At 32.8% G+C, this 18,329-nt stretch overlaps 1 protein-coding gene across 7 annotated transcripts in view; it reads left to right on the top strand.

The window, feature by feature from the left end:
- LRP1B (LDL receptor related protein 1B) overlaps positions 1 to 18,329 on the top strand; it is a 1,877,633-nt gene that overhangs the window by 1,337,688 nt on the left and 521,616 nt on the right. For 6 of the 7 annotated variants that reach the window (XM_081051911.1, XM_081051910.1, XM_081051909.1 and 3 more), the window contains 3 exons: positions 10,223 to 10,363; positions 15,189 to 15,314; positions 17,149 to 17,280. The exons of the other annotated variant lie outside the window; for it this stretch is intronic. In XM_081051911.1, coding sequence (XP_080908037.1) covers positions 10,223 to 10,363; positions 15,189 to 15,314; positions 17,149 to 17,280 — 399 coding nt within the window. The remainder of the gene's footprint in view (positions 1 to 10,222; positions 10,364 to 15,188; positions 15,315 to 17,148; positions 17,281 to 18,329) is intronic. 7 annotated transcript variants of the gene reach the window in all.

Below are 18,329 nucleotides of genomic sequence, written 5' to 3'. Positions count from 1 at the left end.
AATATTATTTTAGACATTTTTAATCTCTATGAATTCTTATTCTCTGTTCTTTTTTGGACAGATAGATAGATAGATACATACATACATACATATATATAGAGAGAGATATATACCTATGTATATCTATGTGTGTGTATCTATATCTATATCTGTATCTGTATCTGTATCTATATCTATATCTATATCTATATCTATATCTATATCTATATCTATATCTATATCTATACCTATACCTATCTATCTATCTATATATATATATCAATGTCTATATCTATATATATGCATAGCATTTCCCCCAAAATAAGACCGGGTCTTATATTGTTTTGCTCCAACAGTTGTATTAGGGCTTAGGGTCAGGGGACGTCATCCTGAAAAATCATGCTAGGGCTCATTTTCTAGTTAGCTCTTATTTTGGGGGAAACACAGTGTATATGTATATGAATATCTTTGATGATTTTTAAAGATATTTTCTGAATTATTGATTTTTATGTCACTGTGTTTATCTTAGTGTTAACTTTTCATTCTTCTGGTTTCCCTCATTGAACTGGAGATTCTTTGTTTCCCATGAGATTTAAAAAAAAAGACTGGGTGTATATCACGGGGTTTCCTCCACAATTATGAAAATAAAGGCCTTATACTTGGTATCTTCCTTGAGGGGACATTTCCAACTAGGAGCTCTGCATAGCATTGGACATTGTGAATTGTAGGAGGGAGCTTATAGGTTTTTCTTTGGAGGTCAGACTTTAGGTACATTAAATGTCAGAATGAAGAGTCTCTTATTGTAAAGCACCAGCCTTAGTATCGCACACCTCTTTTCTGAGTATCTTAAAACAGATCTATGGTTATGTATTTATTTGAGACTTTCTCTTAGCCACTAGTTGTCTGTAAGAAGTAAGATAGAGTGTGATGATAGGTGGCATTATGTATAAAAATACTGTCACTTCATCACTCTATTTTTAATCTTTTTTTGTATTTCCACTCTATTATTTACAAGCTGTAACCAAGGTCATCCAGAGTTCTGTGGAGAGGGATGGCTTCCATTCATCTGTAACCTTTTTAAAATAACATTCTAGGTTGCACTTTTATCTGTCCATTTCTCCATTTTTCTATTTCTATTGATATATATTATCCTTTACATGTTATTTATATGCAGCTCATTTTCTTGTTTATTATGTGGGTTCATATATGGGTTTATTCTCTTTTATGTTTCCATATTTTTATCACCGTGCAATAAGTGGAAGAAATAGAAGCAGAAACACGTGTGCTTAGTCCAGTATACTGTCCAGTATACCTTTTTAATAAAGTCTCTACAGTCAATATTTCTACTTTTTTATTCATGGGCAACTTATTTGTTCTTAGGTAAAGTTGGGAGTGTAAATAAAAATATGTGAAAAGGCTTTCTAACTACACAATTCTAGTCGAGAGAGAAGGCTAAACTCCATATATCTAAGGAAGGGGACACTATAAAAACAAGATTAACTCAATTGACCCTTAAATCAGTGTTTGGTCTATAACCTGGGAGCATTATTCATTCTGTGACTAGGAAAAACTACTTACTCTGTCTTTGCCTCAGTGTTCTTAACTGATGAATTGTTTAATAATAGTAATATTTACCTTGTAGAATGGTTGTTAAGATTAAATGAACTAATATGTCTGTACTGTTTAGATTTCTGCATCGCACAAAATCAGATTCAGGTAGGGGAATTATTGTTCATGTCTGCATAATTATTGTTTTTGTAATACCTGAAACTAAGCTTTTGTTCAGTCAAAATATTCAGGCATTTGAATAAGAATAATTGTACTTTGGGGGTAAAAACGACATTATTTTGTTCATAGAATTAAATAACCTTACTTTAACTTCTAGGTAGAAATTGATTTGGTTTCAATTGTCATTAGATACTTGCTAAAACGTATAAATTATCCAAAACTTTTAAAATTAAGAACTTCGTTTTAAATAATTTTATTACCATAATTATTATTATTTTTTAATTCACTCAGCAAAAAGTCTTAGAAAGAACACAAGTTTTGGAGATAAGAAGACCAAATATGTAAATTTGATTAAGATAGCTAATCTCTATGGATCTCAGATTCTTTATCTATGAAATGATAATAGTTTCCTTATAGCTTTGCTATGAGAATTTGAAGTAATATAAAAATAAATGTGTAATTTTTACTAAATGCAAGCTCTCTGGAGGTCAGAGTTTGTTTTTCTCTATGGGATGCTGCAGAGTATCTACCATTAAATGAGCACTCAATACGACTTAACAGTATACATTAGTAAAACTTTAGAGAAAGGGTAATAAACTGTGTAAAACATAAAAGAGGTTATTAATTCTGTGAAAAATTCAGCAATGGGAAGCACTGAAGACTGAAAGCTTACCCCTTTTATTACTTTTAATAATTCACTTTTTTCAGCTACAGTTTGAATTCAGTATTATTTTATATTAGTTTCAGGTGTACAACATAATGGCTAGGCATTTACATAATCCACACAGTGAACCCTCTGATTAGTCTGGAACTCTCCTGGCACTATACATAGTTACTGCAGTATTATTGACTATATTCTTGGCTATTTTGTAATTACCAATTTGTATTTCTTATTTCCTTCCCCTTTTTCCCCCCAGCTCTGGACCCCTCTCCTATCTTGAAACCATCAGTTTGTTCTCTGTATATAGGAGTTTGTTTGTGTTTTGTTTATTTGTTTTTTTTTTTTAGATTCCACATATAAGTGAAATCATATGGTATTTGCCTTTTTCTGACTGACTTATTTCACTTAGCATTATACCCATCTATTTTATTGCAAATGGTAAGATTTCCTTTTTTATGGCTGATTAACATTCCATTGTGTGTGCACACACACACACACACACACACACACACACATATGTACTACATCTTCTTTGTCCAATATCTATTAATGGGCACTAAGCTTTTTTTTTTTTCACATCTTGGTTGTTGTAATTAGTGCTGCATTAAACATAGGGGGGGCATATATCTTTTCAAATTAGTTTTTTGGATTTCTACTGATAAATGCCTAGGAGTGGAATTGCTGGATCATAAAGTAGTTATATTTGTAGTATTTTGAAGAAACTCCGAAATGTTTTCCGTAGTGGATGTACCAATTTACAGTCCCCCCAACAGGAGAGTTCCCTTTTCTCTGCATCCTCACCAACACTTGTTGTTTGTTGATTTATTGATAATAGCAGTTCTGACCGGTGTGAGGTGATAGCTCACTCTGATTTTACTTTGCATTTCTCTGATGATTAGTAATGTTGAACATCTTTTCATGTCTATTGGACATGTACGTGTCCTCTTTGGAGTAATGTCTATTCAGGTCCTCCGCCTATTTTTTAATTGAGCTGTTAGATTTTATTTATTTATTTATTTATTTATTTATTTATTTATTTATTCATTTATTTGTGTTGTGTGTGTGTGTGTGTGTGTTGAGTTGTATTAGTTATTTATAAATTTCTGATAGTAACCCATTATCACACGTATCTTTGACTAGTACCTTCTCCTGCTCAGTAGGCTGTCTTTCTGTTTTATTGGTCATTTCCTTTACCATGAAAAACCTGTTAGTTTGGTGTAGTCCCATTTCTTTGTTTATCTTTTTTCTTTTGTTTACATTGCCCCAGGGATAGATCAGAAAAAAAATCACTAAGCGCAATGTCAGAGAGTTTACTGCCAATGTTTTCTTCTAGTAGTTTTATGGTTTTGGGTTCATTCTTTTTTTTTTTTTTTCTTTTTTTTTTTTAATTAAATTTATTGGGGTGACAATTGTTAGTAAATTTACATAGATTTCAGGTGTACAATTCTGTATTACATCGTCTATAAATCCCATTGTGTGTTCACCACCCAGAGTCAGTTCTCCTTTCATCACCATATATTTGATCCCCTTTACCCTCATCACCCACCCCCCCACCCCCTTACCCTCTGGTAACCACTAAACTATTGTCTGTGTCTATGAGTTTTTCTTTCTCATTTGTTTGTCTTGTTCTTTTGGGGTTCATTCTTAATCCATTTTGAGTTCATTCTTGTATTTGATGTACAAAGGTTATTCACTATGTTTTTTGCATATGTCTGTCCAGTTTTCCCAACACCTATTATTGAATAGACTGTCTTTACCCCATTGTATATTCTTGTCCCTTTGTCATAAGTGACATAACCATATAGGCATGGATTTATTTCTGGACTCTTTTCTGTTCTATTGATCTGCATGTATGTTTTTACCTTGTTTGATTACTTTAGCCTTGTAGTATAGTTTTATATCAGATAGCTTGACATCTCCAAATTTTTTTTCATTCTCAAAATTATTATGGCTATTCAGGGTATTTTGTGGTTCCATATGAATACTAAGATCATTTGTTCTTCTGTGAAAAATGCCATCAGTATTTTGATAGGGATTGCATTGGATCTACAGATTGCTTTGGGTTATATGGACATTTTACTTGTTAAATCTTCCTATCCATGATCACGGTATATGAGGTCGGACAATAAAGTTCAGGAACTCATACGAGAAAAAAGTGCTACATACTTTGTTGCTGAATATCACTATGGTCACCTTCGAAGTACTTGCCTTGGGAAGCTATGCACTGATGACAGCACCTAGTCCACACTTGAAAGCAATTTTGGAATTCTTTCTTAAATGGCCATCAGAGCTGTCGTCATATTACCCTTGATGTACTGAATGTCATCAAACTGTCTTCCTTTCAATATTTTCTTTATCTTTTGATAAAGAAAGAAGTCATTGGGGGCCAGTCATTTGAGTAGGGAGGGTGTTCCAGTACTGTTATTTGTTTGCTGGCTAAAAACTCCCTCAGGGTCAGCGCTGTGTGAGCTGATGCATTGTCGTGATACAAGAGCCATGAATTATTGGCAAACATTTCAGGTTGTCTAAGTTTTTCATACAGCCTTTTCATCATTTCCAAATAGTAAATGTGGTTAACTGTTTGTCCAGTTGCTACAAATTCATAATGAATAATCCCTCTATTATTATAAAAAGGTTAGCAACATCATTGGAACAAATTTGCGAACTTGATTGTCAGACCTCGTATGCTACCCTTTATTTGTAGCTTCAATTTCTATCTTCAGTGTTTTATATTTTTCCAAGCACAGGTCTTTTAACTCCTTGGTTAAATTTATTCCTAGGTAGTTTTTATTTTTATTTATTTATTTTTTATTTTTTAATGCAATTATAAATGGGATTGTTTCTTGATTTCTCTTTCTGATAATTCATTATTTGTGTATAAAAATGCAACTGATTTATGAATATTAATTTTGTATCCAACTATTTTATTGAATTCATGTATCAGTTCTAATAGGTTTTTGGTGGAATCTTTAGAGTTCTTTGTATATAGTATTATGTTATCTGCAAATATTGACGGTTTTACTTCTTTTCCAATTCAGATGACATTTCTTTCTTTTCTTCTCTGATTGCTGTGCCTAGGACTTACAATACTATGTTGATTCATAGTGGTAAAAATGGACATTCTTGTGTTATTCCTGATATTTTAGCTTTTCCCCCCTTGAGTATGGTATTAGCTGTGGGTTTGTAATATAGATTTGTTCCCTCTATTCCGACTTTGCTGAGAGATTTTGTTGTGAATGTATGCTAGATTCTGTCAAACACTTTTTCTGCATCTATTGATAGGAACATAAGACTTTTATTTTTCATGTTGTTTTTGTGGTTTATCATGCTAATTGATTTGTGAATATTCAACCAACCTGGCATCCTTCACATAAATCCCACTTGATCATGTTTTAATGCATTACTGAATTTGGTTTGCTAACATTTTGTTGAGGATTTGCGTTTTGTTCATCAGGGATATTGGCCTATCATTTTCATTCTTTCTTTTTTTTCTTTCTCTTTTCTTTTTTGGTAATGTGCTTGATTTTGGCATTAGCATAATGTTTGTCTTGTAAAATGAGCTTGGGAACTTTCCGTCCTCTTGAAATTTTTGGAATTCTCTGATTTTCTGTTTCTTCTTCATTTAGACTTGGAATATACTATGTTTCAGTAATTTATCCATTTCTTCCAGATTATCCAATTTGATGGCATATAATTGTTCACATATTGTCTTATACTCCTTTGTGTTTCTGTAGTGTCAGTTGTCACTTCTCTTTCATTCCTGACTTTATTTATTTGGATCTTTCTCTCCTGATTAATCTGGATAAAGGTTTATAAGTTTTGTTTATCTTTTCAAAGAACAAGCTCTGGTTTCATTGAACTTTTATATATATTTTTTTAGCCTCTATTTTATTTATTTCCATTCGGATCTTTATTATTTCCTTTCTTCTCCTCACTTTGATTTTTGTCTTTTTTACCCCTCTGATTTTTTTCTAGTGGAGGGTTCGATTTTTTATTTGAAATTTGTCTTGTTTTTTGAGGTAGACCTACATTGCTATGAATTTCCCTATTATGAAACGGATTTCACTGTGTGACATCGATTTTGGGTTGTTGTGTTTTCATTTTTATTTGTCTCAAGATATTATTCAATTGATTTGATGATCTTGTTAACCCAGTCATTATTTAGTAACATGTTATTTTACCTCCATGTATTTGTGTGTGTGTTTTTTTTTCTTTTTCTTTTAAGAGAAGACACTTGATATGGTTTCAGTCTTCTTAAATTATTGAGAGTTGTTTTGTGTCCCATCAGTGATCTATCTTGGAAAACGTTCTATGTGCACTTGAAAAGAATGTATATGTGGCTTCTTTGAGGTGAAATGCTCTGAAAATATTAAGTAAATCTATCTGGTCTAGTGTATCCTTTAAGGCCTCTATTTTCTTGTTAATTTTTTGTGTGGAAGATTTGTCCATTGGTGTTAGTGGGGTGTTGATGTCTCCTCCTATGGTTGTATTATTGTCAATCTCTCCCTTTATGTTGGTCAATATTTGCTTTATGTATTTTGGTGAACTTATGTTGGGTGCATACATGTTTACTAGGACATTATCCTCTTGTTGGATTGATACTTTATCATTAAGTAATGTTCCTCTTTGTCTTTTATTATAGCCTTTGTATTAAAACTAATTTTGTCTGATGTACGTATTGCTACCCTAGCTTTCGTCTGTTTCCATTCACATGCAATTTTGTTTTATCCCTTCACTTTCAGCCTATGTGTGTCTTTTGATCTGAAGTGAGTCTCTTGTAGACAGCATATGTACAGGTCTTGTTTTCTTATCCATTCAGCTACCCTGGGCCTTTTGCTTGGAACATTTAATCCATTAACACTTGAAGTGATTACTGATAGATAACTAGTTATTGCCATTTTATTATTCATATTTATGGTCTCTTTTTTTCCTCTTCTTATTAAAAGTGTCTTTAACATTTTTTATTTTATTTTTTTTTTAAATACTGGTTTGGTGGTGATGAATTATTTTAGCTTTTTCTTGTCTTGGAAACTATCTTTTTTTCAATTTTAAATGACAGACTTGCTGGGTACAGTAGCATTGGTTATAGGTTCTTGCTTTTCATCATTTTGAATATTTCTTTCCAATCAGTTCTGGCCTGCAAAGTTTCTTTTGGGAAGTCAGTTGATGGTCTTATGGGAGCTCCCTTGTTGGTAACTAACTGTCTTCCTATTGTTGCTTTTAGGATTCTCTCTTTGTCTTTAAACTTTGGCATTTTAATTATGATGTGTCTTTGTGTGGGCCTCTTTAGGTTCATTTTGTGTGAGACTCTCTTCACTTCCTAGACTTGTATGTTTATTTCCTTCACCAAGTTAGGAAAGTTTTCAGTATTTTATTTATTTATGTATTTTTTAAGTAAGTTCTCAGTCCCTTGCTTTCTTTCTGCACCTTCCGGTACTTCTATGATGTGAATATTGTTATGCTTGATGTTGCACCAGAGGTCCCTTAGACATTTTTTTTTTTTTTTTTTGGTTCTTTTTGCTGTTTTGATTGGGTGTTTTCTGCTACTTTGTATTACAAATCACTGATTTGGTCTTCTGATTCTACTAATCTGGTGAATCCTTTTAGTGAATTCTTCATTTCAGTTATTGTTTTCTTCATTTCTGACTGGTTCTTTTTTATTGTTTCTATGTTTGCATGTGTGTGTTTGTGTGCATGCGTGCTTGCATGCACATGTGTACTTTTTATCTTTTTGTTGAAATTCTCAATAATTTGAGAATTTTACCACTTTTTACCACTCTTTTAACCATTGTTTTGAACTGTGTTTGGTAGGTTGCCTGCTTCCATTTTGTTTAGTTCTTTTTCTGGAATTTTCTTCTGTTCTTTCATTTGGGACAAATTTGTTTTCTCATTTTGGCTACCTATCTTTGTTTGTTTCTATATATTAGCTAGATCTGCTATGTTCCCCAGTATTAACTAGGTGGCCTTATGTAGTAGATGCTCTGTGGGACCCAGCAGTCTGGTGTCTAATGTCACCTATGCTGCATTCTAAAAGAAGTGTCCCTTCTTAAGGATATATGTGCTCTCCTGTTGTAATTGAGCCCTGAATGCTGTTGGCATGTCAGTAGGTGGGATTGACTCTCAGGTTGACTGGCTGTAGTGTTTAGTTCATCTATAGCTTATGGGATGCTGTGCAGATCATTTACCCATCAAGCAGGATTTGCCCCAGCAGGCTCTGGTGTCTGCTGAGACACTGTTTGAGTGGTACTCTGCTGTGGTCTAAAGCCAAGCTCTAGGTATTTTGGTTCCAGGGCCTCTTGGGAGGGGGCATGGTGTGCCCAGGTCAGCCACTGCCTGTGACCATCCAGGGACTATTTGGTAGGCTATAAAAGTAATATGCACTTTGTGACTGACTGTGCTGGACCTAGAGGTGTGTAGCAGGGACCACACTGCAAACCATGGACACTGCCACCAGTACAGAGCCTGGAATTGGTCCACAAATAGCACAGGGTTCCCTCAGGCCTACTGTCACTGCCTGCTGCCCATAAGTCTCAGATGCTGAAAGAGCCTTGGGTGATATGAGAATTGGATGTCAAGGAGTCACCAGGTTGGGGCAAGTGGTATTCACCAGCTCAGAGCTATTCAGGAAAAGTCTCAGAGCATACTGAGGAAAGTTGCTGCCTGCCTGAGACTCATGGACCCCTGAGAGTTGTCCAAGAAATAGTGCAATGTGGGAAGGGCTGACTGTTGCTTGAGAAAATACCTAAGCCATTGAGTGAGATGGGTGGGGCTGGGTCCAGATTGTCACCAGGGTGGGGTGAGCAGAGTTAATCAGGCCAATGAAGATTCAGACTTAGCCATGTTGAGGGGCCTTAACAAAGGAAAGATGTTTGTGCCCGGATTGTTTTCTGGCAGGACTGTTTTACACTAGAGAAATGACAGCTATCCTCCCATCCTTGTTCTGAAGCCACAGAACTCAGTCTCTCCCTATATGTCTCTGATGCCTCCCACTTCACCATCCCTTCACCAGAGCCCTGGGAGAGTTCCGGCAAGCAAGTTTGTGTATAGACCCTTTAAGGGATGTGTGGGTATTCTACAGCCTTCTGTCTCAACTCGGCAGTTGAAATCCCCGCTGTTTTTCACAACCAGATGTTGTGGGGACCCCTCTTACTGGTGTGGAACAGAACTCCCTCAGTCCTCCAGGACGGACCTCTATGGCAGTTACCCCTCCCAATTTTTAACCCCACAGACAGGTGTGGGGCAGGCCCATTTCTTGTATCTGCCTTTTTTACCAGTCTCAATGTGGCTTATTCTTTATATTCTCAGGTTTAGAACTTCTGCAGAGCTAGAATTCAGATGGTTCTCCAGGTTAATTGTTGTACAATTTAATTATAATTTTAATGCCATGGGAGGAGTCAAGCACAGTGTTTATCTACTCCATCTTGCTCCCCTCCTCAAAAGCTTACATACTTAGAGAAGAATCATTTTTGTACTTTTTTAGATATTTTGTTGGATTTTGCCATTTATTTACAAATATGCTATAATTTACAAATATTACTATGATCTTTTTTGAGTACATACATAATAAAGTATGTATTATATATTAACTTGAAATATGATTTTATATATATCATGTATTATTTAAAAAACTTAGTTAAGGATTTCTAACTGGGGAGGAAGGAGGAAAATATGAATAATAAATTCTCTCTATGGTATACATTTTTAAAAGTAAAAGTAAGTTTACTGCTTTCCTTAGAAACAGTTTGGGAATATAATAAATAAATTAGAAGGTATTATAGTTTGATAGCTAATTATCATTATTTAATAACATCATTATCTGTTTTTCATAAAAAAGATATCTTTTCATTTTTTTAGATAAGAAACTGTGGTGGGCAGACCAAAATTTAGCTCAGCTGGGAACCTGCAACAAAAGAGATGGAAGAAACCCCACTGTCTTAAGAAATAAGACTTCTGGGGTTGTTCATATGAAAGTGTATGATAAAGAATCGCAGCAAGGTAAGTCACATTGTAATGAATTTGTGCCACCGTTTGAATATGTAATTTTTTTTCATTTTATTTTTCTCAGTTTATTAATTGAAAGTTCCTATTTTTTTTTTGCTTCTAATATAAAAAAAGGAAAAAAGACAAATGGTGCTTATTACTGCAGAAGAAATTACTTTGATCTAAAGGTATACAATGAGGTTTCAAAACATTTGAAAGCTGCCCAAAGAATCTTAATTTTTCAGGTCTTCAAAGAGGTCTTATCCAGTTGTTTATTAAAAGATATATATATATATATATATATATATATATATATATATATATATACACACACACACACACACACATACCCACACACATATATATAGTTATATATATATACATATACAGTGTTATATATACATATATATGCATATATGTGTGTATATATATACATATATATGTATATACACACACACATATATAGTTATATATATATACATATATAGGGTTATATATACATATATACATATATATGTGTGTATGTATATATATATATACACACACACACACACACACACACACACACACATATACATATACCAGCAAAATATATGCAATATATAACTGAGCCTGGAAACTGAATGAACTACATGACTTCAAATGGATTTGTCAATATAAGGATTCATATCCAATAAGCAGTGCATTGTTTGGCTCTAAGCATTTTTGGTTTTTGTTTTTGCTTGTCCAAATGTTGTGCGGTGAAATGGAATGAGAGAAATAACAGATCGTTTACATAGGTGGACTTGTCACATTGCCCAAATGTCAATTAGATTTGAGATGCCAACCAGTACAGCCCCACAAATGCTAGTTTCTTAGTTTTTGCTTCATGATGCATGACATTAGCAGGACCCCCTTTCTAGAAAAAAACAAATGTTTCTGTTTTCTACATTCTTATGTTAGTCACTGCCATGAGACTCTCTAGCTTTATGAATCTTCCTTTTTATGAGAAAAATATTCAAGGAAAATTAAAGGGATTTTCATGTAAGGTCGTGTAGACCAAAGCAGAGAAGGGTATAGGTAAAAACAGTGAAACAAGGGGATCACCAATTCTGAAGACAGGTGATGACCTTCAAGTAGTCAGGATTTGTTGGAGAGACCAATTGAGTGTTGTACCTGCGCACCCAGAGACACATTGGGACCTGATTCATGGTTGCCTTCACTGTACAAAGCCAGGGCCAAATATTGGTCTTAATTCCTTTGTTGACAGAGGCAGCAAGAAACATATTTCTTTCCATGAAAAAGAAATTTAAAGAGAAAACAATTGCTTTAAAAAAGCTAACAATTGTCACCCCAAAAAACTTTAATTAAAAAAATAAAATAAAATAACAGTCTGAAGTGATTACTGTGTTCCTTTCATGGTTGGGAAGACACCAGCACCCAAAGTCTTTACACAGATCTGTATTTGTTGCCTGATATTTTTGTTGTTGTTGTTCATCATTAATAATAACGAAGAGGGGTGTTTTCATTAGCAATTGTGTAATGGAACATTTTCTGTATCAATATAAATAAATTTACTGGCATTCCAGTCATGGGGAATATATTATTAGCTGGGAATAAAACACTGGTTCTCAATTAAATGACCTTTTTGGTGGTTTCAATGCAATATATTTTTGTATGTAAAACACAGTACTATGATAAACTTTAGTTCATATTCTGTAATTAATGAGATATATGAAAACACATATTAGAAAATACAGTAGAGAAAGAGATATTATATTTCCAAACAAGGCCCTTAAAAACTATATTCTCTTTTTCTAAATGTGAAAAAGCCCATGTTTTGTTTGAAATTGTAAATTGATGTAATATATCTAATTTTTCTAAATACAGTTCCAATAAATTTTTTTGGAGGAAAAATATAGTATATTATTCTTGGCTCACTCTGCTCACGTTAACAAGATTTCCTTCATCTTTTAAAGATTTGATCCTATGGGTACAGTTGTGTATTCTACCACCATGACAGTTTTTCCAGACTGACAAGGACCTCTAGTAGTTAGAAATTAGTGGTGTAATATGACTAAGCTTAAAATGCAGTGAAAATACTATTTTAAAAGAAGAATATGCTGATAAAAGCATCTGTACTAAAGAGAATCCCATTAACAGAATCACACCAGTTAGCTTAAAAGCTTCATTAGTATGAAATATGAGCAATTTAGAACTGTTTAAGGTGTTAACATTACTACCTCTTTGAAATTCAAAGTACAATTAGCTACTTCATTTATCATTTTTGACATAGATCACTAGAGTGCTGGGACTTCTCGTTAGTCAGGTGGACTTTTCTAGCTCCAGTAAAGAATTGAGGCATGAGGTTTGAACATCAATATAATTATAAAATATTGAGCCGAACTAGTATTTCTAACTTACTAGATAGATAATCATTACCTAAATTATTACTTTTAAAAAATAATAATTTTCCTATATCAAATCTATGTTTAATAGGCAAAGATACTTACTGTAAATAATGACTCATTTCATTTTCTTTTCACTTTTTCTCTCCTTCACTATCAATTTTCCCTTAGAGACTAAACAAATGATACATGAAATATGTATTGTTGTACAACATAATCTTTAACATAGATTAATTTTATTTATTAATAATAAAAATAATACCATATGTATAGTTATTACTGCAATTATGTTAAAAATTCACAGCCCCAGAAGCCCTTTTTCTTCTTTTTTCACATATTTTTGATATTATGAAGGCTATATAACCCCTTATTTTATCTTTAGTTTTGTAAATCTATCTTCCCTGATCTATTTTACTTTACTTCTTCAATTTCCTTGTCTTCTCTTTCTCTATTTGATGTTTCTTCAAACTTTATAATTAAACATTACATGTCAACTTCTTCTTAGCTTTTCAGTCTTTACTGCTACCGTGTTTCGCTGAAAATAAGACCTACCCGGAAAATCAGCTCTAATGCATCTTTTGTAGCAAAAATGAATATAATACCATTCACATATATATACATAGGAATGACCCGGTCTGATTGTAAAATAAGACTGGGTCTTATATTAATTTTTGCTCCAAAAGACACATTAAATCTCATTGTCTGGCTAGGTCTTATTTTTGGGGAAACACTGTAGTTCAAATAAATCTATATCCAAATGTATGTCTCTATAGATTGTCACTGTGTTATCATACTATATGTTCACATACTTTTCATAAAATAAGATATATTTATGTTTATTATAGAATTATTATAAAATCTATAAATACAATCATCGCATTGTTAATATAATCACAGATCTGAAATTTAATCCTAGTTTCATGTCAGTTTGAGAAAAAAGGGAATAAATCAATTACTCTTCATGGGTTTATGAAGAAGAGAAAGGTAATCATTTCAAAAGTTTGCGGCATCTGAAATCCTAGTATGTGGTCCTACATAAGATGGAGTTCAGCCTTGACTGAATTGGCTGCTGTGGGAAATGAACAGATAATGTGGTAGATCTGATGAGAAATCTCCCAAGTTGAGAGTATTTCGTACTTCAAAAATGACAGTTCATGACAGGTTCGATTGAACAATTAAATCCCATCAGACAATCTTGACTTCAGGAGATGAGAAATAATGAGCTGCATTGGTATTTTGAATTTTCTATAGAGCACATTGAAATATAGCTTTCATCATCCTTTGTAACTCTCACTGGATTTACTGCACTGAATATCAGAGTTTGAATATCAAATAAATGACGTTGCATATCCTAGAATAATAAAAATGTTGTAAAAATGGAATGCTTGATGAACGTATTGAGTAAGATTGCAAATTACTTAACTTCACACTACTACCATATTTAATTAGCACATTGGGCCTAGTAAATTCAGTGGAATGATTTTATAGAATGCCTACCTGTGATTACCTGACTAATATTTGTCATTGTTACTACTTGGGAATAAGGAGAGTAAACATGCTAATTAATTAAGGGACCTGGGGATGTACTTTAAATATATTTTAGGAGAATTATGTTCCTAAGAATGTCAAAATTTATCTCCTTGATTTCCAAAAAAAGTGTGTGTGTGTGTGTGTGTGTGTGTGTGTGTGTGTATACATGTATATACATATACCTCCTTTCTTTTAATGATATAATGTTTGAGTTGAATTGGTAATTTAACAGCTATATATTTGACACATTTGATTAAGGTATTCTTGAAAAGAAAGTAACTGTAGAGTTGAAGTGAAATTTCAAAGTAAAAAGAAATGTTCTGCTTTCTGTGATCTTAAACTATTACAAAGGTCTATGACAGTATTCATAAATAACAAATTTCCTTTTGCTTTTCTGTAACTATGAATCTTCTCATATATCTTCTGGTATATTAAAAAAGTATTTTATTTTTAATTTTATTTCTATTGAGATATAATTGACATTCAACATTGTGTAATTTTAACGTGTACAATCTGTTGTTTGGTACATTTATTTGCTGCAATATGAGTACCACTGTAGCATTAGTTACTATCTCTATCATGTCACATAAATATAATTTTTCTGTGTGGTGGTAATGATTACGATCTAGTCTCTTAGCAACCTTGAATTGTATTCACAGTTAAATTGATAGTATAAATTGATCATAGTCCTGTTATCTAAACAGTATGCTGTGCATTTGATCTCCATTTAACTTTTTTGAAGCTGTAATCTGCTATTTCAAATTATTTGAGAGAATAAAACATGATACCAACCAATATGGAACAGCTACATTTAGAAATCAACAATAGCATAGACATTTGTTCAAATTATTGATATTGAATGATGCTCTTTATTTTTCTTGAATTCTATTTTTCTTTTCTTTGTTTGTTTTCCTTCTATGCAGGCAGCAATTTCTGCCAACTAAATAATGGTGGATGTTCTCAACTGTGTTTACCAACATCTGAAACTACAAGGACTTGTGTGTGTACCATGGGATATTATCTCCAAAAGAACCGCATGTCTTGTCAAGGTATCCAGTTTTGAAAAATCTTAGTTCTGATGCATTTACTTCATCCATGCTCATATTAGGAAACCAAAGGCAGTTAAAAATTAGAAAAAAAACACATCATATCGCTTGTTATTAGGCTAATGGTATATTACTTAGTGTCATATATGTATGATTTTTAATGTTTTAATGTAAAATATTTAAGTATCACTGTTCTTGTAAAACTTTCTAAGAATTTAGTTAATTTCATGAACTACAATTTATCAAGCCTTTAACAAAACCCAGTAGAAGCTACCTTCAACATGAAAACAGATAAAAAGCAGTCGTTGATTGGCTACAACTACAATCTAATTTGAATTTAGTTTGTTTAAAAGTTAAAAAAAAAAAAAAGTATGTTTACTTTGTTTCAACTAGTTAAGAGAAAAGTACCAGAGAGAATGTGAGTTCTCAGATTTGTTTAACTGAGGGAGAAGAGCTCTGTAGAGGACTGGAAACTTACATCTTGCTTTCTATTTCTTCTTTCATGGACTGTATTTCTATTATTCCCCCAAAGCTCTGGTTCTAGAATGACCTTTTTATCCAGTGATCATAACTTAAATCTATTGAAAGAGTTTCAATCTGATATAAGAAATATGTATGTCCATAGTATATTTTATTTTAAATCAAATATTTCTATGGCACTTATGTGCCAAGCATTGCTCTAAGTACCGTAAACCCATTAATTCACATGATCCTCATAATAACCTTGGGAAGAAGGTCGCTTTATTTCTTCTTTTAGAAGTTAGAAAGTTTATTTAAGAAGAGAAACACTGGCAGAGGAGTCGACGGGGGTAGAGTTTAGAGCAGACAGCTGCTGGAAGAAGGTCTGTTTTTATCCTCATTTTAGAGATGAGGAAACTGAAGCACAGAGAAGGTAACTAGCTTTCCCGGTTAGGAAACGATGAAGACATAGCTAAACCAAGGCATGCTGGTTTTCACAAGAGCATATGTTTACATTATATATATATATATATATATATATATATATATATATATATATATATATATATGAATTTTCTAACCTGGTAGGAAATTCATAAAATCAGCATTCAAACTTTAGGACATACTTTTGAGTCTGGAAAAGCAAGATCTTAGCAAAAAATAAGCCTTAGTGTGTTTTTAGTATTCAAAAGGATTTAAGAAATCTACCTGTATTCGAAAAGTAGCAGTGATATAGTTAGTTATCTAAAATCGAAATAGATTTTCATACATAAGCAGATGCCTGGGCTTTAGAGAAGGGGGTGGATTTGGTTGTGAAACTGGTTATACTTCCAAGCATTACCTACCTCAGTGTTTACTTCAGTAAAGTTCCCAGACCAGTAGCATTATCACTGTTTTTTAGAAATTCAAATTATCAGGCATCTAGGATGGGGCCCAGTAATCTGTGTTTAACAAATCCTCCAGGAGATTCTGATGCATGTTCAAGTTTGAGAATACTTAATCTGCCTACTCTTTAACTTATCAGAAATGCAGTGTGCCACAAAAAACGGTGCGGGGTGGGAGGGCTAAGAACTATTTTTATGAAACAAATTTAGATTGTTAAAAATAATACTAATGAATCATTCTAATGTTATTTGTTCATTTTGGACTATTTTATTGTTTCAAGAGTTTTGTGGGTTTTTTTATATTAGTTTCAGGTGTACAAAATAACATGATTAGACATTTATACCCCTCACAAAGTGATAACCCTGACAAGGCTACTACCCATCTGACACTGTACAGAGCTATGAACAATACCACTGATTATATTCTCTATGCTGTACTTTCCATCCCATGAGTATATATTGAACTTTTTGTTTTTTGTCTGTTTTCAATTTAGGTATAGAGTCATTTCTTATGTACTCTGTTCATGAAGGAATCAGGGGAATCCCTCTGGAACCAAGTGACAAAATGGATGCTTTGATGCCTATATCAGGAACTTCATTTGCTGTAGGAATAGATTTCCATGCAGGTAAATAGCTTTTTATTTATAATTTATATATAATGTTTTTCACCAGATTTATTAAACATGATGGAAATGGAACCTTTCCATCTGTACTCTGATAATTAAGATGAGGAAAAACAAAGCAAATTACAGATGCATTTTTAAGCCTAATGCAAATTGTTGTAAATAACTTTTGCCTGAAATAAAAAAAAAATCCCGTAAAATTTTCCTAAAGTTTAGCACTTGGATTGCAAGTGCATTAAAATGCCATGATTCTCTTTCAGCTATTTCATTTTTATTTCTCACTCTCTCTTTTTTCTCCCAGATAATACTTTTACTTTATCCAATGAAATATAACGATATATAAGCTATATTGATGTAGTACATACTTAAAACATAATCAGGATATGCTTATCTTATATTTTAGTACATGTAGTAGCAAATGAAATCCAAATAATGGAAACAATTATAAATGCTAAGCCATTTAAAATTACTTTTTAATACAGAATGTGTAGAAATAGACAAAATGTCCTCAAATTTTATAGAACCACAAAAAAACCTAAATAGCCAAAGCAATACTGTAAAAAAAAGAACAAAGCAAGTGGTGTAACATTCCCTGACTTCAAATTATACTCCAACTAAACATTTTGTTTTCTATTCTTTTGACTGACACTATATTTTCTACTCAGTTATCTGCGTAGAATAGAAGTTGTTTCTTAACTTTCTGGGGACAGAAAGAGAGTAGGTTAATAATTTTCCATTATTAGCTTCCCTAAGTGAACCTAATAATGATAATGAATAGTCTATAGAGCATATGCTTAATACTAAATAACATCACCGGTTATTTGAAGTGATTACATGTAAACCTAGGACGCTAGCAGACAGTGCTCAGCCAATAAATCAGCTAATCACCAGTGATGATGGTGGTATCAAGAGCTCTCAACAACTTCTCCACATATCTTTTGAGCTTCCATCTACTTTATATTGTGATCCTTTGTTAATTGTGCCTCATGAAAATATATTAGAATCAGAATAAGTGGCAGCAACTTGATTCACGAGTATATGATGCGAGCGCA

The sequence above is a fragment of the Rhinolophus hipposideros genome, assembly GCF_964194185.1.
Source record: "Rhinolophus hipposideros genome assembly, chromosome: 6".
NCBI lineage: Eukaryota > Metazoa > Chordata > Mammalia > Chiroptera > Rhinolophidae > Rhinolophus > Rhinolophus hipposideros.
Note: the sequence above shows the minus strand (reverse complement) of the source record. Positions and strands in the feature narration are given on the sequence as shown.